At 40.2% G+C, this 23,877-nt stretch overlaps 2 protein-coding genes and 1 pseudogene across 2 annotated transcripts; 2 read left to right on the top strand and 1 right to left on the bottom strand.

Moving 5' to 3' along the window:
- Nucleotides 1-7,297: 7,297 nt before the first annotated feature.
- LOC101840808 lies at nt 7,298-16,323 on the bottom strand (annotated as a pseudogene).
- LOC110341396 (taste receptor type 2 member 114-like) lies at nt 14,826-15,755 on the top strand. The gene has a single exon (XM_021228836.1). It carries the CDS (start codon nt 14,826-14,828, stop codon nt 15,753-15,755), a length of 930 nt encoding a protein of 309 aa, XP_021084495.1.
- A 6,197-nt stretch (nt 16,324-22,520) lies between the features above and the next one.
- On the top strand, nt 22,521-23,470 carry LOC101843218 (taste receptor type 2 member 105-like). The gene is given in 2 exon segments (XM_013115446.3): nt 22,521-23,297; nt 23,300-23,470. Coding segments are annotated over 2 exon segments (948 nt in total).
- The last annotated feature ends 407 nt before the right edge of the window (nt 23,471-23,877 follow it).

The following is a 23,877-nucleotide window of genomic DNA, read 5'->3' as shown; positions in this document are numbered from 1 at the left end:
TAGCTATATTAATATCTAACAAAATAATTTCAAGGTAAAATTAATCAAAAAAGATAGAACATTACATATTCATCACAGGAACAATCCATTAAGATGACGTTTCAACTTCAACATTTATGCCCCAACCATCAATGCCTAAGGCAGGTGGGAGAGCTGGCTCTGGGGTCAGAAGAGCAGGAGAGCTGCCTCTGTCTGCCACCTGATGCAACACTTAGGAAAGGAGGCGCTACTCCTCATCTGGACAGCACAATAGAGCCAATCCTGTGGTGGAGGTATGGCTGAACCAACCCTAAAGTTGTTATCATGGGAGAGATGCCCCCATTCACCTGTCATACAATGGCATGAGTGAGGAGGAGAGCTAGCCCTGAGGTCATAAGAGCAGAAAAACTGGCCAAGGCCTTCATCAGATACAGCATTTGAGAGAGTAGCACATATACGACACTTGGGCAACACAGTAGAGCAGACCCTAAAGGTATAGGTGTGAGAGATCTGACCCTGAGAACATAAAAGCAGGAAAACTGGCTTCAAGGGGTGAACACACCAGTACTATGCAAAAGAACTCACACTGGTGGTGATCACTTTGTGTTGAGGGATCATGGCCTAGCATAGCATCATGGTAACCTGAGTGGGACAAACGGACACACACACAGGCCTTGGGCTATCTACCTTGGGCTCCAAGGAGAAAACATGGGCCTACCTGGTACTTTGCAGCACCAGCAAGATGGGTTCTAGTAGAGTGAACAGAGGTATGGTATGGTGTTTTATGGTGGAGGGAGAGACAGACAGACAGACAGACAGACAGACAGACAGACAGACAGATGACAAGTTCAGGTCCTGTGGGCAAAGGCATATCTTAAGAGATGAGAGAGCAAGGGAGAAGGTTGAGATAGTGAAGGAGATAACCCCTTACCTAATGGCAACACAGGGGAAGCAAGCCCTGCACTTTGTCTGGGCAACCAATCAAAGATGGCCTTGTTGATAACAGCACAGGTGAACCAAATCTGAGAATATGAGCATGGAGACCCAGCCCCACCTCCATTTACCACATGTCAGAATGGGATGGGAAGAGATGCCCTTCCTCCACTACAACCCATCGATGCCTGAGGTAAGTGGAAGAGTTGACCCTGAGGTAACAAGAGTAGGAGAGCTGTCTCTAACCCCTACCAGCTGCAACAGGTCATGTACCATGCCAAAGCAACACAATGGAACCAAACTCATTAGTGCAGGTGTGGGTGAGCCAGACCCAAAGTTGTAAGCATGAGAGAGCTGTCACCACTTCTCATCTAGCAGACCAACCCTATAGCTTTCAAGGCCCAGACCAAGAGTTATGACTTGGCCAACTTCAGCATCCACCCTATCTATAATTTGTTACTAAAGTCTAAATATAGCCCAATAGAATATACTGGGAAAGGGTGGAGAATTATAAAAAGTCTTGTAGACATAAAACACAATCATTCATTCTAGAAAACATGCTTATATATTGCTCCACACTGGAAATCCCACAGTGTTTTCCTTGGCTACTGTCATTGTAATAACCTTAATGATATTCATAATAACAAAGGGTCTTACACCACCTAATCAAAGTCACCATGGCATTTTTAATTACACCTGTGTTCTTTCACTCTGGGCTTATCTCAAGGTATGAGAAGACATGGAATGAACGTTGTGGTACTTCTTTGTTCCTGTGGTCCAAATGCATTACATAGTTGATCAGGATTTACCTGTTATCAAAACTTAACTAAGTATCAGATAGATACGATAGATAGATAGATAGATAGATAGATAGATAGATAGATAGATAGATGATAGATAGATAGATAGATATAGAGATAGATACACACATCATACCAGATGGAGGTTTTGCTATAGCAGCAGAATTATAGAACATCTTCATTTGGGTTTAACTTAACTGAGCTACATACAATCTTATTAAAGTCTTTAGAACTACTGCTGGCATAAGACACCCTAACTGCACACATTTCTACCCCTAACACAAACTGAACAAAATTATGTGCAATTTCAGTCAGTACAACCAGGCAGAAATTAAAATACTGTAAGAATTTAAATGATTTTACCTGCCTTAATTTCTTAAAGGGTGTATTTTCAACAATGCTACCGAAGTCATGAATTGTACCTCTCAGAAATGACATTATAAAGATCCTCCACACACCATTCTGCTGGGCTAAACCCCAAAGAGAAATAAGATGTGCAGAATCACACCCAGTAAAGGTTCCAAGGTCCCATTCTTTTGTTCTTCCATATTGAGGAATCTGCCTTGCTTCCTACAGCATAGACTTGGGAGAAGCTCCAGAGCCTCTTCTCTGAGGTTGTTTGTCATACTCACAGCAAACTCGCTGACCTTGAGCACAACTCAGAGCCCAGATGACAGGTTGAGAACATGGATGTGGGGACTGTGGAGGGAAAATGGAAGGCAACAATGAGAGGAAAGACTATCCTGTAGAGGCAGAGTTCAAAGAAACCTGCAGAAGAGAGGGAGAAAGAATTGTAGGAACCAAAGGTGTTGAGGACACCACAAGAAAACTCATGATATCAACTAACCCGGGTTCATTGGGGTTCACAGAGACTGCACCAACAACCAGAGAGCTACACAGGACTGACCTAGGCACTCTGAATATATGCTACAGTTGTATAGTTGGTCTTGTAGGACTCCTAACAGTGGGAACAGAGGCTATCTCTGACTCTTTTACAGGCTTTTGGGACCCTACTTCTCATACTGGGTCACCTTGCCCAGCCTTAATACCTAAGGAGGTGCTTAGTGTTACTATAACCAAATAAGACAGGTTTTGTTGATACTCATAGGACACCTGCCCTTTCCTAAACAGAAATGGAAGAGTCTACTGGGGAGTAGGAACAGAGAACAGATGGGGTGTTACTGGGTGGAGAAAATGGAGGGGAAACTGGTACTAGGATGGAAAATAAACAAATAAAATTATTTTTTAATTATTTTATACAAATTTCTGCACATGTTTATGTAAAGCTCAAGTACAATTACAAAACAAAGTCACAGTCTGGGATGGGTTTTTGCCCATCACTGAACCAACCTTAGTGGAGATTAAGATGTCTGTTTTCTCTGGTATAAAATCACCCCAAAGATAGGCAAGTATCACAAAACCGAAGATTGCTACTTGACAATAGAGAATTAGAATTGCTAATCTGTTTACTTTTATTACATTTTTAACTATTTCAGGTAGGGGTATGCAACAGAATGCATATGAAGATCAGAGGACTCCTTGTTGGAGTCAATTCTCTCATCTGCCATATCGTTTACAGGATTTGAACTCAGTCTGTCAGGCTCAGTGGCAGTTTACCCACCAAGGCATCAGTCCACTAACCAGATTTTTTATGATATCCTGGATTGTCCAGGTGGGAACATAATTACTAGATCCTGAAATGTTATAGGACAGGAGTCATATCCCTGTCTAGAACATGGGAGACTCAGCTGGCCATTGCTGGCTTTGAAATGGAAGAGGACACAGATATGCAGACAAGAAAAATAATTGTTCCCTTAGGCCCCAGAATGGAACTCAACCCTGACACACATTTTTTTTTCGAAACAGGGTTTCTCTGTATTGTTTTGGAGGCTATTGGTCCAGCCCGGCCTCGAACTCACAGAGATCCACCTGCCTCTGCCTCCCGAGTACTGGGATTAAAGGCGGTTACATTTGGTTTTTTTCTTTTTTTTATTTTTAAGTTTAAATTTAGATTAGAAACAAGGTTGCTTCACAAGTCAGTTCCAGGTCCCTCTCCCTTTCCCTCCCCTCCTCCCGTGCCCTCCCCCCCAACCCCCCATTATCCCCTCATTTCCCCAGGGAGGGTGAGGCCCTCCATGGAGGTGTCCATCGTCTGTCATTTCATCCGGGCAAGGCCTAGACCCTCCCCCCAAGAGTTCAGGGTGAGAGTGCATCTCACATAGTTGGATGGGAGTCCATAGTCCATGTGTATACTTGGGATGAGTACTGATCTACTACCCAAGTCTCAAATAGATTACCTAGGCCTCCTCACTGACACCCACATTCAAGGGGTCTTGATCAGTCCCATGCTGGATTCCCAGGCATAAGAGTTAATCTTTGTCAGGTCAGCTGTTTCTGGGGGTTAAACCAGCCCAGTCTTAATCCCTTTGGTCATCAGTCCTCCCTCTCTGTTACTGGCTTTCTTGAGTTCAGCTCAGTGCTTAGCCGTGGGAGTCTGCCTCTGCTTCCATCAGCCACTGAATGAAGTTTCTGTTTCCCAGACCCTCTGGCCATGGGATTGTAGGCTGGCACTCCCCAGATCTATGTCTAAAATCCATATATGAGAGAGTACATGCCATGTTTCTCTTTTTGCTGACACACAAATTTAACCTAGGAAAACCTATTCCAATTTCTAGGCTACAAACCCATATATATATATACACATATATGTGTGTGTGTGTGTGTGTGTGTGTGTGTGTGATAACAAAACACATTTTGCTTCTGGACACTAAGTTCTTGCTGATTTGCCATAGGAATACTTAGAAAATTAAAATAGGCTCCATATTCTGCTGTGACCTCAACATGTGCTGGATCCTCTTTAAAAGGCATGAGAGAGAGATAAAATTATATAAATGTAAACACTACAGCTAAGCAATTCTTTACCTCAGAAAATACTCTCAAAACAATTAAAATTAGCATTTATTTATTAAGCCCACACAAGGTAAAGGCAGAGATCATAAAAGCCTAACATATAAATCCCCATCCAGGGCCATTTCTTCCTTGCTCTTTCTTCTTTGTTGGGAGCATCTCAGACTTTCATTGTTTTCTACAATGACACAAAATCCAGAAGGCTATTGGTAGGCTCATCTGGAGTCTTCTCAGAAAATGAAGGGAAATACAGCGATTGTCACAGCAAATGGAACATTGACTTTGTTGTCTAAATTAAAAAATAAAATAAATAAAACAGGAGTTATATGTGGAACTTCAAAAGATGAGGCCTAAAATGAAGCCAGCTCAGACATTCCAGGTCTATTGTTATATAAGAGCATACTTGCCTTTGTAACACCCCAGGCATTGACAAGCTCGGTCCCTTGAGAGGAACAGATCATCTTTGGACAATTATTTCTTCCAGTAACTGCAATTTCAGCCTGTTGACTGCGGTTCTATACTTGGGAGTCAAATGTGTAAAACTGACCCTTCTTCCCTCCTCTGATGTCAAATGGAGCTATCATTTAACTTTTAAAGGTTTTTTTTGTTTGTTTTTTCTTACCAACCCTGCCCCAGAAAATAATGTTGTTACTATAGTTTTAGGGAAATTTTCTCCTTACCTATCACTGATCTCTGGCACAGAAAAAAATTAAAATATATGTCTTAGTAAGTTACTAACTAGAGCTAAGGATGTAACTCAGTGGCAGAGCACTGGCTTGGCATGGACAATGTTTAATCTCCAGTATTGCAGGAAGAAGAAGAAGAACAGGAAGAATGGAGAGTGATACAGAGGAGTGTCACTAGGATTAAAACAAATTGTCATGGGTGTTATTCAATTAGAGCCAAAAAGAGAAAACTCCCAATATCTTTCTGGAAATTGTAGTATTAATTTGGTTGCATTCAATTAAGTTTGACACTGCCATTGAAGGGACCATTAATAATAATTGTAGTGTTTTTTCAGTATGAAACACAAATATCAGGTCAGTTTCTGGAGGTAAGTGGAGCCAGGAAGAGAGCCAGAGTAGCTGTGCATTCTTTGTTATTCCATGATATCCTTACCTCTTGAACAGAACCAAATTGTGAAGCAGACCACATCGATGCATCCAGCCTTACAACTGATGCAGAGGTCACAGAGGAGTTTAGAGAAAGTCTGGGGTTCAGTTCTCTTGGGAGATGTCTTTCTGTGTTTCTGTTTCTCTTACTGGTTAATGAGTAAAACACTGATTGGCCAGTAGCCAGGCAGGAAGTATAAGTGGGGATACCAGACAAGGAAACTTATGTGGAGAGGACGTGGGAGACACCATGTAGCTATAGGGAAGATAGGATGCGTTAAGCATTCTCTGGTAAGATAAGGCCATTTGAAGTACATATATTAATAGTTATGGGTTAATAATTAAGAAAGAGCTAGTCAGTAAGAAGCCTGAGCCACGGGCCAAACAGTTTCCAACTAATACAAGTGTCTGTGTGTTTATTTGGGGCTATAAGGCTGCAGGACCTGGTAGAACAAGAAAACTCTGATTACAAATTTGAGAAAGCCTGGGGTTGAGTTCCTTGATGTTTTCTCTTCTTTTTAATCATGAATTATATTTATTTTAGCCTTTTTCCATTATAAGTTGTAAATGAGGAACTTGGTCCCCTCCCCCTGCATTGTATCACAGTTCTGTTTTCATGTGTCACCCAGAGCTCTTTCAGTTTGTTGAATCAAGATTTCCAACTGAGAATTTATAGGCATGTTTCTAGCCACAGATAACTGGGGAGATTTAAAGCTGGAAGAAATGATGCTGAGAAGGTGGGATGTCAGACAGATGCTGACATCCTAACTCCATCCACTATGTAAGAAGGCAACTTTGAGTAACATGAAACTGCAGAAGGCAGATCAAAACCAAAATTAAAAAGCAAAACCCAATCCAAAAACTAGTAGGTGCCTCTGGGACATTTGTAGACATCTCACGCAACAGACATGGGTATTTTTGTTAGACAAGGGTGTTGGATGTACATTTCAGCTCATTCATTAGAGGAAAGTCCCAATGGTATATGTTTTGAGACATATTTGTCTCTTTTCTCCCTCCATTAAGGGACTGGGTCTCATAAAGAACATTAAAATAAAAATATATTAATGTTTATTATATAACAAAGTCAACACTAACACCAAGAAACAGAATGCTTTCACTGTGTGCCCAGGGTCAAACATTCAATGAGGCAATATGTTCTAACACTCAGAAGAAACAATCAGAGAGCATGCCTGGGGTGCTGTGAATGTCCCTGATTGATGACAGTGGAGATCATGCAGGATGGAACTCATCTCTTTTTTTGTTTGTTTTGTGAGTTTTGAGACAAAATGACTGAGTAAGTATTTTGGAATGGTGGCTCCACTCTTCATATCAGTGACTGTGAAAGCCTCAGGTACATAGGTGGGGAGAGGTGACATGAGTTTCTCATCTGTTGGGTTCTCATTGATGTTGAGTTCTCAATTCTCTGTGTCTCTGTCTGTCTCCTCCTCCTCCTCCTCCTCCTCCTCCTCCTCCTCCTCCTCCTCCTTCTCTCTCTCTCTCTCTCTCTCTCTCTCTCTCTCTCTCTCTCTCTCTCTCTCTCTCTCTCTCTCTGGCAAAATTCTACTTTTAGCTGTTCTTGCTCCACCCTGGAACCATGCCAAAGCTGTGTAGTGAGTGATCTTATTGCAGGGATAGGGTCCTGGGCATGCTGTGACAGTAGAGGAAGTTGAGGAGATCCATGCCATTTGGAGAATGAAGGGTAATCTGAGGCCCGCATTACCTGAGCACAAACTGATGAGCCACTGGGTTATGGTAGTGGAACATCCCCTTGGTGAGCTTTGGAATCACATGCTTGGCCTATGGCAGCCAGGCGAGGATCACGGGCTCTGAAGTGAAGTGAGCAGAGAAGTGCTGATAGGGTATGTGGTCAGTGGAATGTACTGTGGTGACTGTGCAGCTGCTGTAGGAGGACATGTTTACCATCTGTTATAGCTAATGACCTCGCCCTCAAGGCTGGGCATGGGCTCGCTGGGTGTTGAGGAACTGGAAAAGATGCAGGTCTGCGCTGGGTGAACTCTGTTCTGTAAAAAGCAGTCAGTCCAAGGTGGGGGTGATAGTCTGAATTGTAGGAGATATCCTTCTCATTGGAGGACTCCACACACCCCTTAGTGTTGGTCAAGGCTGGAACATTATTTATCTTTCCTCCTGGTGCAGCGGTAAATTTGGCTTAGCTCCTTGGCCAATAGGTATAGATTAGACAGGGGAGAATGTCTCAGGAGGAGCTAGAGAAACCATTTTCACATTGATGTTAGGACCCTAAATGGAACATTATGGAGAGAGCTCAGGTTCCACTGAGAAAGGGACTATGGTTGGAGGTCACGTAGTGCCTCACTATGCTCCTGGGAACCACAGGATACTCTTTACTTTGTATCTGAATCATCCTGTGGAGTTCAATGTCCTCTCTGCCCTGAAAGTCTTTGGCAAAGGGGTTTTTCTCAATCTTCAGCTGTGTAAACTTGTAATACTGGTGTAAAGTCATGGCAACAAATGCAATTTCCAGAAAGATGTGAGTACAGAACACTGTATTCTTTGAACCAAATCCATTATTTTTATCTATTTTCACTATATGTAATTGGAGCTAGTATTTGTACATGGCATTCAATACAATATGCCCAAATGGATCCAGGTGGTTGTTGGTGAGGTTGAGTTTATGGAAACAGAGAGGTTATTGCATCCAGTATGCTCCAGTTGCCAGGGAGTCCAAGTGCACATAAAGGCATCAGGCATGGGAGGTTAGGCTTTGCCATTACAGACCAATTACTGTGTGAAATTTCATGTCTGTGGTTGTCCATGTCAACAATATCCATGAGAAGAACATACTTCCTTCTGGGATTAAGGACAGCCACCTTCACTTTGTCCTAGGAAACAACTTCCTCCTTGCCTTCATTGTGATCATCTCTGTGCCACTTCAAAGAACTTCAGCCACAATTCTCTTCCATGGAGAAATACCTATTCCTTCCATGCGCTGCTATGGGGTAAGGGAGGTAAAATCATTCTTCTTTAGGACTAGGGCCACTGGTAGTTTACATATCCTCTAGTGGAGGCCCCACAACCATGCATGTTTGGGAGCACTAATTGGATTTAATGGGTCATTAAATAAAAGAACAAGGCATGAAGTTAGAGAGGGACATATTGAGTGGGAGCCTATGGGAGTTAGGAAGGAGAAATGAGGGTGAATTTCATATTTTGTTGTATACATGTATGAAAATCTCCAAGAATATGCTTCTTTCAAAGTGAAGACTCAACAAAATTTAAATCAGTTTTTTCATAGTGTTTATAGCAATGGCAATTTCATACACTATTTTTATGAATATATTTAAACTATTTATAAACAAATTATGGTTCTTTTCTTTTTGTTTTTCTTTGTTGTTTTTGATTTTGTGATGATGGGGTGTCTTTTGTTCAAAAGAGATCTAGAGTTATGCTATTTAGGCTCAAACCCTTGGGGTCAAGTGATGCCCTTTCCTGAGTGTCAAAGGATCTAGGAACTACAATCCTGTGCTTCCATACACAGCTCATGATCAGAAAGAAATGCAAACTTGGTTTTTGTTGTTTTGAATCCTCTCGGTATATCTGACACTCATCCTACTCCACAATCCATTCTATTTAATGCAAAATGGCCTCAGTAGGGGAAGTAAAACTCATTAAACAGAATCTTTCATTTGCTTATTAACAAATTGCAAAGAGCCATTTTAGAACACACACATTCATGTAAATTGATAAGGCTTTATAGAAGCAAACAGAAGGAACTCTGGGGAGAAGATTGTGACTCTATCACAATACATTCTTGAGACAATTTGAAATCTTTATTTATGGAAAAATATAAAATCAACATAGAACCTCCATCAACCAGTAAATCTATGAGACACTCTGAAGCAGGCCATCTGCAATAATTGCAGTAGGCACAATCTTATGAATTGACAGAGATGCTGAGTGCAGCAGAAGGAATCCTGCTTTTTATTTCAACTAGTGAGTCAGTGCGGGGAATTTTAGGGGATGTAGTTATTGGATTTGTGAACTGTAATGACTTCATCAAGAATAAGAAATTATCTAAGATTTGCTTCATTATCTCTGGCTTGGCTATTTCTAGGACCTGTGTTGTGTGCCTCTTAATTATAGATACATATATAAAATTATTCTCGAGACAATTGATTTCTTTTTTCAATATAACTGAATACATGAATTATCTATGGATCATAACCAATAACTTGAGTGTCTGGTTTGCCACCAGCCTCAGTGTTTTCTATTTTCTAAAGATAGCAAATTTTTCCCATCTCATGTTTCTCTGGTTGAAGAAGACAATTAATGTGGTCTTTATCTTCCTGAAAGGAGGCTTGCTTGTGACATGGTTATTTTCTTTTCCAGTAATTGGGAAGTTGATTCAAGATAACAAAAGAAACACATCTCAACAGTTCTCCATTAATAAAAGTGAGTTCATTATTGAAAATGTTTTTGTGAATACAGGAGTCATTTTCTGCTTTATGGTGGCACTAACTGCATGCTTCCTGTTAATTTTTTTGCTTTGGAGACACAGTAAGAGGATGCAATCATGCATCTCAGGATTCAGAGATGTCAACACAGAAGCTCATGTGAAAGCCACGAAAGTTTTAATTTCTTTTATCTTCCTTTATATACTATATTTTATAGGTATTGCCATATACATATTGAATTTGTTTTTCCAGAAAACAAACTGCTATTTCTGTTTGGTTTGATGATTGCATGCATGTATCCCTGCTGTCACTCCTTAATCCTAATTCTAACAAATAATCAACTGAAACAATACTCTGTGAAGTTACTGCAAATATTCAAGTGCGATGAGAAAAGAAAGAGTTCAGAGCCACCGATAGTCTGAAAGAAAAACAGAATGAATGGTCTGGAACAATCCAGTGAAGAAATGCTTAAAGACCATTTGCATTTGCACTACGTTTTTGTGCTGATTTTTAGCACTATTATTAAACATTGTTGGAATCTTCTGAAATGTTCTGACTACCTATTAAGGAACCCCACTCTCTAGAAACATTTTAGTTCTGTGTATAAAGTCATTTGCCCATTTACTCTCCAAAGTCTTCAAGTACTTCCCACACACACCCGAACAAAAGTATTGATCATAGACTAGTCCATGTTAAAAATTTTGAGGTGAGCCTAACTAGTGAAACAAGACTTTATTGTGATTTACATTCCTTCCCTGTATGGCTGACATCCTTCTGTAGGAAGACCCAAGGCAAAGGAAACCAAAGCAGCTGTGGTTGCTCTTGACATTTAGAACATGGAATTGAGGAACAGAAAAACAATTCAAAAACAGTAGACAGGGAAAATAATCAAGATTATATCAATAACTGGTGAAAAAATAAATAGAAAAATAAATACAAAGAAACAATGAAGCTAAGTTGGTTCTTTGAAAATGTTAATAAGACTGACAGACTTATATTCAAATCAAATGAAGAGATGACGACTCTAACTACTGAAATTAGAAATGAAAAGGGAAGAAGAAAAAAGAAGTAAAAAGGGAGACATTATAACAGACACCAATGAAACCCAGAGGATCATAAAGATATATTCCAAAAACCTATATTATAGAAAATTGTAAAACCCACAAAATATGGATGAATTTTTAATGTGTATATTCTACCAAATTTAAAAGAAGAGATAGAAATTTAAATAAATCCATCTTTAGCCATGAGATAAAGTAAACAATAATCTTCAAATAAAAAAATCCAAGATCTAGATAAATTCATCACGGAATTTTATCTGACTTCTAAAAAGAACAGAAACCAATGTTCTTTGAACCACTCCATGAAATAGGAAGGGGAAATGCTGCCAACTCTCTTTATGAAGCCCTCATTACATTAATATATGAACCAGATAAATATGCAAGAAAAGAAGAACTCTCTGAAGAATATAGATAGAATTCTCAATAAAATATTTTCAAACTAAAGTCACTAACACATAAAAAATCATCCACCATTATCAAGCCAGCTTAATTCCAAAGATGCCCAGATAATTTAATACAATAACTACAATTACCACATAAATAAACCCATAAACTCCAAATGACAGATTAATTAAATGATGAAAAGCCCTTTGAAATAATCCAAAATCCTTTCATGATAAAAATTTTAGAAGGAGTTGACTCTGGAATTTGGGACAGAATAAGGACAAAATTAATCTCAGTGCCGATTTGGTCCAATGCCATAATACAACATGGACCTTGTTTCTCATAGATGCTCTTATGACCTCAGCAGACCAGCTCTCAAGAGTTACTACTACAAAAAAAGGGAAAAGGATATCAGTGCCAAAATTATGTACAAATGGACCCCTAGTTTCTATCCAGAGCTCTAAAAATGTTGTCAAATAGCATCAAAGTCTAATGACTGATGATAGGAGATGTCCTTCTGTATATATGTTTGTCTTATTGGTTTGATGAATAAAGCACTGTTTCCGTAGTGGCCAGGCAGGAAAGATAGGTAGGACTACCAGACAAAGAGAATTCTGGGACATGTAAGCCGAGAGGTGTCATCATGTGAGCCTGGGAAGACAGGACGTGAGTCAGACATTCTCTGGAATGGTAAGACTGTGTAGAAATACATAGATTAGTAGTTATGGGTTAATAATTTAAACAGAGCTAATCAATAAGAAGCCCAAGCCACTGGTCAAACAGTGCTTTATTCATCAACCAATAAGACAAACATACATACAGAAGGACATCTGCCATCAAACTGAGAGTCCCCATTTTTCTGTAATGTGCTTACTTGGTGTTTCCATCAATATACTTGAAAAGTCTGTTGCTCTGTGACTTTCTTTGCTATGTTGATATAAAAAAGTCACGAATTTGCTTTGTCACAGGAACATGGTATTTAGGAGAACCTGTTGGCTTTAACGGACGCTGTAACGATACGCGACACACAATTACTGACAGTAAAGCTAAGTATTTAATGTAGAAATTACTCACAAGATACCAAACCCAGCGGAGACAAGGAGTTTTCATCTGCCGAACTGGAAGCCGAACTCCAGGAAAAGAGAGCGAGACTTCCTGTGTGCTGTCTTTTATGCCTTCCCCCGTAAGGCCCCTAGCCATGCCCAAAAGTGGGCCTGGCTAGTGACGTAGTTCCGCCTACGTACGTATACGTCTTTACGTCCAGCCGTATACGTCCTTAGTCCTGCCTAAAGTGGGTGTGTTTAGCGGTGTGGTAAACCGCCCTTTTATTACCTCATCTGTATGCGCCTCTAATAAGTCACATGTTTAATGGCGGCATCAGACTTCCTCCTACAAACCAAATACCAAATATTTGTTCCAGTCCCAAAATAATCTCTCTTTTACTCCTTTGAAGTAAGAGCTATTTCTTTTGGCCCTCAGTGTTATTCTTATTATCCTCTCCTCTCCATGGCCTGGATGTGCTTACAAACACCACTACCAATGAGTCTCACATTCTTCCTCAGCCAGTCCTTTGGTGATGCCTAAGCTGAACTTCATCTCAGAACAAAGTAACAACAGACATAACGTGTTACATAGATTCTTTTCTGCAGACTAAAGCACAAATGTGCTCTTATAATGTAGAATATGCATTGCCTTTATCACTGTACCATTAGCAGTTTGTTTGCATATACATAATTCTATATGCTATTTTATTTATGCATGTAAAGTGTGCTTATAAATGAAAATTATTGTGGTGATACATTATTTATGATCAAATAAAGCCACTGGAAGCCAGAATGCAAAGCTAGCCACAGCCATAGGAACTAGGCAGTGGTGTCACACACCCTTAGCCCCAGAACTCAGGGGACAGAGGCAGATCTATCTCTGTGACTTCAAAGCCACCTAGGACTACATGAGAGTGTATCGGACTAAAAGAGAAACTGAACTCATGCCTTTATATACCCAGTAGAGAGGTATATAAAATAGGAGCAAGGTCTCGTATTCTGGTAATTAGTCTCCAGCCATTTGAGGTCAAGATTGCCCCAGCCCTGATAGTGATGAGAGAGCTCTCTGGTAGCTTGACTGCTTTGCTTTAACCCAAGTATCTGTCCCTGGGTGTTAATTATTTCTGCTACAAATTATGATGATTTTTCTCTCCTTTTTTATTCCTTTTCTTTTTACTTTTTGTTTATTTGGAATTATGAGGGTTTTTTCCTGCAGAAGAGAGCTGTCACTGTGTTACCCAGGCTGGCCTCAAATCCCTGAAAACAAGCGATACTCCTGTCCCAGAGTAGTAGAGTGTATAGACTTAAGTATGTGCCTATGACCATTTAGTGATACTGGTTTCCACAATTAAAAATGAAAACCAATGTTAGATTTTGTGCTTTGTATCTTTTCTGTACATATCTCTGTGAAACAGAACATCTAAGACCAGGTTATGTTTATGTAATGTAGCACTGATATGGGTACTTAGTGTAAATCAGCACAAAATAGCTGACATCAAATGTGTGGGGAAACCCAAAAGTACAGCAATCTATTATATACCTATTTCGGGCTGAGAGCCACTTTTGGACGATTCTGAGATTAAAGAACCTTATCTTCATTTCCGCTTCACCCTCCTGCCAGTAGGTATGAGTTGGGCTTGCGTGCCAACCTCTGTGCAGCTTGCTTGCTTGCTTCCCACCTGTGTGTGCCCCTTCTGTACGTGCTTGAGTTCCTGCTGGCACACCTGACCTGAAGCCTTCATCAAGAGTGAACAAAGTATTCTTGTTCAATCTGCCACTGCTCATGCTCTCATCAACCACCCAGGCTCCTGGGATCCTCCTCCTTTCCCTCTGTCAGACCATGAACCTCAAAACCCAACACTTCTTCAAATGCAAAATAGTCTCACAGGGACAGGTAAAACATGCAAAGCAGAAACGTTCATTTACCTACTAGCAAATTACAAGAGAGACGTCCAGTCTGCTGCATCCTGTAGACAAAGCTAAGACTTATGGGAGCAACTAGAGGGAAGTCAGTGAAGACATTTCAGATTCCACCACAAAGAATGTTTGAGGTGTGCTGAAGTCTTTAGGGGAGGAAGAGAAAGTCACTCTTTATTGAGCGGCCGATAGATGGGATATTCTACACTGGATAAATCTAAAAGAGCTACAGCAGAAGCCAGCTTAAACATCAGCAGAGATGTTGAGTGCAGTGGAAGGTATCCTCCTTTCCATTGCAGCTAGTGAGGCCGTGCTGGGAATTCTAGGGGATGGACTCATTGCACTTGTGAACTGCACAGACTGTGCCAGGAACAAGAGGCTCTCCAGGATTGGCTTCATTCTCATTAGCTTGGCGATATCCAGAATTTGCCTCATGTGGCTGCTAATCTCGGAAGCATACATAAAGATAGTCTCTCCAAAGTTGCTGTCTCCTACAAACATCATTGTACACATCAGTTTTCTGTGGATAATTATCAGTCAGTTGAGTGTCTGGTTTGCAACCAGTCTCAGTATCTTCTATTTCGTGAAGATTGCAAATTTTTCCCACTACATATTTCTCTGGTTAAAAAGAAAAATTAATAGGGTTTTTCTCTTCCTGTTAGGGTGCTTGCTTGTTTCATGGTTATTTTCTTTCCCTGTAGCTGTAAAGATTGTTAAAGATAATAAAGTTCAGTATATAAACACATCCTGGCAAATCGGCAAGAGGAAAAGTGAGTTAATCCTTCACTATGCTTTCACCAATGTGGGAGTATTTTTATTCTTTGTGGTAACATTAATTGTATGTTTTCTGTTAGTTATTTCCCTTTGGAGACACAGCAAGAGGATGCAATTACGTGAATCGGGATTCAGAGACCTCAACACAGAAGTTCATGTAAAAGCAATAAAAGTTTTAATATCTTTTATCATCCTTTTTATATTACATTTCACGGGTATTGCCATCAATGTAATATGTGTGTTCATCCCAGAAAACAACCTGCTATTCATTTTTGGTTTAATAATTATATTCATATATCCCTGCTGTCACTCATTTATCCTAATTCTAGCAAACAACCGGCTGAAGCAAGGCTCTGTAAGGATATTGCAACAATTAAAGTGCTCTGAGAAAGGAAAAGATCTCAGAGTCACATAACAATCGGGAGGAGAAATGAATGATCTGGAGTAGTTCAGTGGGGGAAAAATCCCTGAAGATCCTTTTCTTTTGCACTGTGTTCTTTTATTGATTTCAGCTATTGCCAAGTATCTGGAATCCTCTGAACTCTTGTGACTGCCTCTCAAGGAATCATATTCCCAGTGGGATTTTAATCCTACCTGCAGGTTCAGTCAGTTTTCTGACTCCTTAACTTCTTCCTATACATTCACCAAAGGAAAGACATCAACCATAGACTATCCCTTGGGAAAAAAACTCCACGGTGTGCCTAACATCCTAAACAAGGCTTCATTAGGATTCCCTTGGCTTTCCTGGACACCCTTTCCCCAGAAAGCCCAAAGAAAAGGAAATCAAGACTGACAGTTACAATCAATCCCGACATCTGAAACATGAAACTTTTGTGCACATTTTTTAAACAATATTTTTTATTTTTAGAAACACTCTTATTTACATATCCATCTCTCCATTCCCTTGCCCTCCCTTCCATGCTTCCCACCGACTCCCCCAACCCACCCACCACCCACTCCCCAGGGACAGTGAGACCCTTCATAGGGGATCATCAAAGTCCAGGAGTGCCCAGGCCCTCCTTTCCTTATCTGGGCTGCACTAGTATCCCTCCAGTGGGAAAGGACTCCCAAACTCCATTTGTGACCTAGGAATAAACCCTGGTTCCAGTGTTAGAGGTTCCATAGACTGTCTTGGCCTCGTTGCTGGTACCCACATTCAGAGGGCTTGGTTTTGTACAATGCTGGTTCCCCCACTTTACGACTAGGGTCTGCAGTGCTCTCATTAGGTCGGGTCAACTGTTTCGGCGGGTATCTCCAGTTCCATCTTAGTTCATTTGGTCATCTCTCCTCCGTCTCTGCAACTGGATTCTGGGAGTATGGCTCAGTGCTCAGCTGTGGGTACCTGTTTCTGCTTCGATCAGCTACTGGGTCAAGGCTCTAGGAATGGTAACTAAAGTAGTCATCAGTCTCATTATAGGGGAAGGTCATCAAAGGCAACTTCTCCATCACTGCCTAGATTTTTAGTTGGAATTATCCCTGTGGATCCCCTAACATTTCCTCTGTGCCAAACCTCTCTCCAAACCTATAGTGGCTCCCGTTATCAAGGCATCTCCTTTCTTGCCCTCTTCTATTCCTCTCCTGTCTCAGTTATCCTGTTCTCCTCCCCGATTCTCGTCTTTCCATCTCCCTCTCACTTCCCCCCCCCCCCCCCGTGCTCCCAGTTTGCTCAGGGGTACTTGTCCCCCTTCCCCTCTTCGGGGGAACCATGAGTTTTTCTCTTGGGGTCCTCCTTGTTTTCTAGCTCTTCTGGCGGTGTGGATTGTAGGCTGGTACTCCTTTATCTCTGTCTGAAAACCACATATGAGTGAGTACATACCATGTTTGTCTTTTAGTGACTGGATTACCTCTCTCATGATGGTTTCTTCTAGGTCCATCCATTTGCCTGCAAATTTCAAGATTTCGGTTTTTTTTTTTTCTGCTGAGTTGTACTCCATTGTGTAAATGTACCACATTTTCTCTATCCATTCTTCAGTTGAAGGGCATTGCTTCCAGGTTCTGGCTATTAAAAACAATGCTGATATGAACATAGTTGGACATATGTCCTTGTTGTATGAATGTGAATTCTTTGGGTATATGCCCAGGAGAGGAGTTGCTGGATCTTGAGGTAGACTCATTCCCATTTTTCTGAGAAACCACCATACTGATTTTCAGAGTGGTAGTACAAGTTTAAACTCCCACCAGCAATTCAGGAGTGTTCCTCTTTCTCCACAATCTCTCCAGCATAGACTGTCATTGGTGTTTTTGACTGTAGCCATTCTGGCAGGTGTAAGATTATATCTTAGAGTTGTTTTGAGTTGCATTTCCCTGATGGCTAAGTATATTGGTCACTTTCTTAAGTATCTTTTAGCCATTTTATATTCCTCTATTGACAATTCTCTATTTAGTTCTGCACCCCACTTTTTAATTGGATTGTTTGGTGTTTTGGTGGCTAGCTTCTTGAGTTCATTGTATATTTTGGAAATCAGCCCTCTGTCAAATGTGAGGTTGGCGAATGTCTTTTCCCATTCTGTCAGCTGCCATTTTGTCTTGCTGACTGTGTCCTTTGCCTTACAGAAGCTTCTCAGTTTCAGGAGGTCCCATTTATTAATTGTTCATCTCAGTGTTTGTGCTACTGGAGTTACATTCAGGAAGCATTCTTCTGTACTAATTTGTTCAAGGGTACCTCCCACTTTCTCTTCTAAGAGGTTCAAGGTGGCTGGATTTATGTTGAGGTCTTTGATCCATTTGAATTTAAATTTTGTGCACATTTTTACTTCTTATAAAATTACCTTTATTTCGTTGGTTGGTTTGTTTGAGTTTTTCCTGTTTGTTTTGTTTTGGTTTGGTTTTTTTAAGTCAATGTTAAATTTCTATGTTGCTCTGGTTTTACTAGAATTTGCTCTATAGATTATGCTGTCATTTAACTCAGATTTGCCTGCTTCTGCCTCCCAAGTAACAGAATTAAAGTTGTGTACCTCCACCACCCAGCAAGTTATCTTTATTTTTACCCATTAACCCACAAAGTAGTTATTATATTGGGTATTTCATATAGTAGCATGGTCATAATAGTGGATTTAGTTCTGATAAATAGTTAGAAAAATAGTAGTGGAAAAATAGATCAGAGCACCTATGGACTGATTCTTCAGTTCCAGTGACACCAGCAAACAAAATTTAATGTCAGATCTTTTACTTCAAGTTGTCAGTTTTGGAGAGGGTCCTCTTGACATTGAAAACAAAACAGCCTGTTGCCATAGGTGTCGCTTACTCACGAACATTTTATAATAAGACCTTATGGAGGAAAACAGGACAATCTTAGGTCATAGGGCCTTGAAGCTGAAACTTTAACCGGCATGGAAGGAAAAGAGAAATGTATGTATGTATTTATGTATGCATGTAGGTATGTATGTATATATGTATGTATGTATGTATGTATTAAGTCAGCAAATATGTAAATCAGCAAAGGAAATGGCTAGATGAGTGAAGAGACAGCCTACAGAATGGGAATAAACCTTTATTTTCTAGCTATATATTCAACACAGGATTAATATCTATAATACAGGACAAGTTCAAAATACTAAAAAACATGAAACCAAGCAACTAAACAATTAAATGAGCTAATGAGATGAAAAAGCAGCTCTTTTAAAACCCAGACATGCTAAAATCCCATAGCCAGAGATTCTGGGAAACAGAACCTTCATTCAGTGGCTGATGGAAGAAGAAGCAGACTCCCACGGCTAAGCACTGAGCTGAACTCAGGAAATCCAGTGACAGAGAGGGAGGACTGATGACCAAAGTCATTAAGACTGGGCTGGTTTAACCCCCAGAAATAGCTGACCTGACAAGGGTTGTCTCTTGAATCCCAGGCTGATGCCTGGGAATCCAGAATGGGACTTATCAAGACTCCCTGAATGTGGGTGTCAGTGAGGAGGCCTAGGTAATCTATTGAGCCTTGGGTAGTAGATCAGTATTTATCCCGGGTATACAAATAGACTTTGGACTCCCATCCAACAATGATTGATACACTTTCACCCTGAACTCTTGGGGGAGGGTCCAGACCCTGTCCTGGATGAAATGACAGACAATGGACACCCCCATGGAGGGCCTCACCCTCCCTGGGGAAATGAGGGGATATTGGGGGGTTGATGGGAGGGCACGGGAGGAGGGGAGGGAAACGGAGAGGGACCTAGAATTGACATATGAAGCAACCTTGTTTCTAATTTAAATTTAAATTTAAAAATAAAACTTATGTCCAAATGGATCAAAGATCTCAACATAAATCCAGCCACACTGAAACTTTTAGAAGAGAAAGTGGGAGATACTCTTCAACGAGTTGGTACAGGAGACTACTTCCTGAACATAACACCAGTGGCACAAACACCAAGATCGACAATTAACAAATGGGACCTCCTGAAACTAAAAAGCTTCTGTAAGGCAAAGGACACAGTCAACAAGACAAAAAGGCAGTCCACAGAATGGGAAAAGATATTCATTAACCCCACACCTGATAGAGGGCTAATCTCCAAAATTTACAAAGAACTCAAGAAGCAAGTCTCCAAAACACCAAAGGATCCAATTAAAAGGTGGGGTACAGAACTAAATAGAGAATTCTCAATTTAGGAGGCTAAAATGGCCAAGAGACACTTAAGAAAGTGCTCAACATCCTTAGCTGGGAAGAAGAGAGGGGGAGAAGAGGAAGAGAGAGTAGGTCATGGGGAAACAGGAAGGTTGAGTGGGGAGGTAGAATAGGAGGAAGAGGGAATCATAGGTTAGAAGACTGATCAGGCACCAGAGTGACCTCGAGTGATCTAAAGGGATGACACCAATTGGCAAGCTAAGCAATAGTGGAGAGACCACCTCGAATGCCCATTCCTGATAATGAACTTGATGTCTATAACCATCTGAGAGCCTTCATCCAGTGACTGATGGAAGCAGAGGCAAACACCCACAGTTAAACACTGAACTGAACTCAAGGAACCCAGTGACAGAGAGAGAGGAGTGATGAGCAAATTGGCAAAGAATGGGCTGGCAAAACCAGCAGAGACAGCTGATCTGAACAGGGGAGAGCTCTTGGACCCCAGACCGACAGCGGGGAGGCCAGAATGGGACTGATCTGGACCCCCTGAATGTGAGTGTCAGTGAGGAGGCCTGGGCAACCTATGGGGCCCTGAGCAATGGATCAGTGTTTATCCCTGGAATACAAATAGACATCGTGTGTCCATAGCACAAAGAGGGATGCTCTCTCAGCCTGGACTCTTAGAGGAGTGCCTGGACCCTACCCTGAGTGAAATGACAGACTCTAGATATCCCCTATGTAAAAGGAATTGGCAATAGGGTGGGAGGCTGGGGGGGATGCGGGGTGTGGGAGGAGGGGAGGGAGACAAAACTGGGATTGACATGTAAAACAAGCTATTTAAAATTAAAATAAAAAGATTAAATAAATAAAAAATATCTGAAAAAAAGAAATTAAAGTAATAAATTTTTTTAAAAACCCAGACATGCCAATAAATATTTCAAATACTATTCAACAATCTTCGCTATGCAGGAAACACAAATTAAAACTAATTGAAATCCCATCTCACCCCAGTCAGAATGGCTGTCATCAAGAAAACAAATTATGGCCAATGCTGATAGTGGCTTTGGGCAAAGGGGTACTTCTACATTGCTAGTGGGAATATAATTTAGTCTGGCTGTTATAGTAATCAGTATGAATGATCTTCAAAAGCATAAATAGAACTACCACATGAACTATCTACAGTAATATTGACTATACATCCAAGAGATTCTAAGTCAGCATACCACAAAGGCACTTGAATTTCATGTTTATTGCAACACTGTTCCCTTTTTTCATGTTAAACAAACTGTCGCTGGCCATTGGTGGAGCACACCTTTAATCCCAGCACTCAGGAGGCAGAAGCAGGTGGATCTCTGTGAGTTCGAGACCAGCCTGGTCTACAGAGAGAGTTCCAGGACAGCCTCCAAAGCTACACAGAGAAACCCTGTCTCGAAAAAACAAAAACAAAAAAAAAAAAGAAAAACTGTCTTGGTGTCCATGTAGAAAAGAATAGATAAGAGATGGATATCAATTCTTCCAAAAAGAATATTGAAGCATGTCATCTGTAGAAAAACAAATGGATACAACTGGGGAAAACTAGATCAGATTCAGAAAGACAAATTTTGAGCATTTTCTCTCTATGTAATTCAGCAATGAATATAGGTAGCCTGCAGAATGAAGGGAAATCTTCATTATCTACCCATATATCTGTAATGTATGACAAGTTCAAATACTAAATGTTGCCAAACCAGACAACTTAAATTTTACAGAGATAGAATGAATATGTAACTATAAACACACACACACACACACACACACGCAAACATACTACATGACAATAGATAGACAATTGTCCAGAAAATAGAAAAGAAAAAGAAGATAACCATAGTGGAAGTTTAAAAATGTTAAAATCATGATGTAGTTGGGTGAGAATATCTTTATGAAACCTGTCACTAAATACAACTATTAAGCACAAATACAACTTTTTTTTACTCTGAAACTTACCGTACCAACAAAGGAGCTTGCATTTTAATTAAACATTAAATCAATATTTCAGGGTAAAGTGACTACATTTACATATCTAACTAGTTTTTATTTGTACCTTCAGATTATGTCTATAAACAATAAAAGTATGATTAATTTTCTCCTTTTCTGGTTTTGCTTTTTTTTAATCCTATTGGTTTTAGAGTTATGGAATTTTCTTTTCTTCATAAAAAAGCTGTGGGTAAGCTAGCTGGTCTCAAACTCACAGCTCTCAAAGAGCTAGCTAGTACTGTAAGCACGAACTATCTTGCACAACACATGATGGTGTCTTCATATTTAAGGCATGAAGTTCAGTATTGTTCCTATTGTTTAATTTCTGTTATATATCTGCTACTCCTACTCAATGACCACACTTATTATATGTAAAGCAGTCTGAGGAAGATGCAAAATACATGAAATGGAAACTGTCGTTTGCCTATAAGCAAAATACAATAAGACATATAGTCTGTACCCAGATTCCACCACAACATATTCTTAATGCACTTTGAATCCTTTATTTGAGAAAGAAGGAAAAAACATCTTCTACCAGTCAGTCAATATAGATGAAAGTCGACCACGGGTTATCTATAATAGATGCAACAGAAGCAACTGTGTGGGTCTGCAGACATGCTGAGCGCAGCAGGAGGTGTCCTGATTTCTGTTGCAACTATTGAGGTTGTGCTGGGAGTTTTAGGGAATTCGATCATTATGCTTGCAAACTGCATGGACTGTGCCAAGAACAAGAAGCTCTCCAAGATTGGCTTCCTTCTCACTGGCTTGGTGACTTCCAGGATTTTTATCATATGGATAATAACTTTAGATGCATGTACAAAGGTATTCTTTCCTACTACGCCTTGGTTTAGCAGTCTGACTGAAATTATCAGTTACATATGGGTGACTGTGAATCACATGAATATCTGGTTTGCCGCCAGCCTCAGCATCTTCTATTTCCTGAAAATAGCAAACTTTTCACACTGCGTATTTCTCTGGTTGAAGAGAAGGACTGACAAAGTGCTTTTCTTTCTAGTGGGGTACTTGCTAATCTCATTGCTAATCTCCTACTCACTCGTTGTGAAGATAATGAGGGATAATAAAATGAAGCATATAAACAGAACTAGGGAGATCTACCTGGAGAAAAGGGAATCCATTATTAACTACGTTTTAGTCAATATTGGAATCATTTCTCTCTTTATGATGACCCTAACTGCATGTTTCTTTTTAATAATTTCTCTTTGGAGACACAGCAAGAGAATGCAATCTAATGTCTCAGGATACTGGGACCCCAACACAGAAGCTCATGTGAAAGCCATGAAAGTTTTGATTTCTTTCATATTCCTTTTCATCTTTCACTTTGCAGGTATTTTAATAGAAATCATCTGCATATTTCTATTAAACATATTTCAGAAAACAAATTGCTCTTTATTTTTGGTTTCACAATGTCATCCATGTATCCATGCTGTCACTCATTTATTCTAATTCTAACAAGCAGTTGGCTGAAGCAAGCCTCCATGAGGGTACTGATGGGGTTAAAATGCAGAAATGAAAATAACTCAGAACCATGTGACAGTCTGGAATAATAGGGAGGAAATTATAGATCTTTTTTCATTTGAACAATACTCTTACATTGTGTTTGGAGAGATGTTTTAGCTTCTTTTTCATTTTATTTATTGTCCTGTGTGAGTGTCTATCTGTTTGTGTCTGTCTCTCCCAATTTCTCTGTCTCTCTGTCTCTCTCTGTCTATGTCTTTCTGTCTCTCTGTCTCTGTCTATTTCTCTCTCTTTCTCTCTCTCTCCTCTGTGTGTGTTTGAGAGAGTGAGTGTGTGTTATAGGAGATGTAAGAAGAGATAGATGTGTTGGTGGTATTTCTAATATGGACAACCAAGGAGTTGGCTATCTGTCCTTTGTTGCAGTCACTTTGATGCCTCTGGCTACCTAAACTAAGAACTTTCATCCAATTCACCGCTCTACACCTCCTTTTTCACT

This window comes from Mesocricetus auratus, unplaced genomic scaffold (assembly GCF_017639785.1).
Source record: "Mesocricetus auratus isolate SY011 unplaced genomic scaffold, BCM_Maur_2.0 Super-Scaffold_100001, whole genome shotgun sequence".
Classification (NCBI taxonomy): Eukaryota; Metazoa; Chordata; class Mammalia; order Rodentia; family Cricetidae; genus Mesocricetus; species Mesocricetus auratus.
Note: the sequence above shows the minus strand (reverse complement) of the source record. Positions and strands in the feature narration are given on the sequence as shown.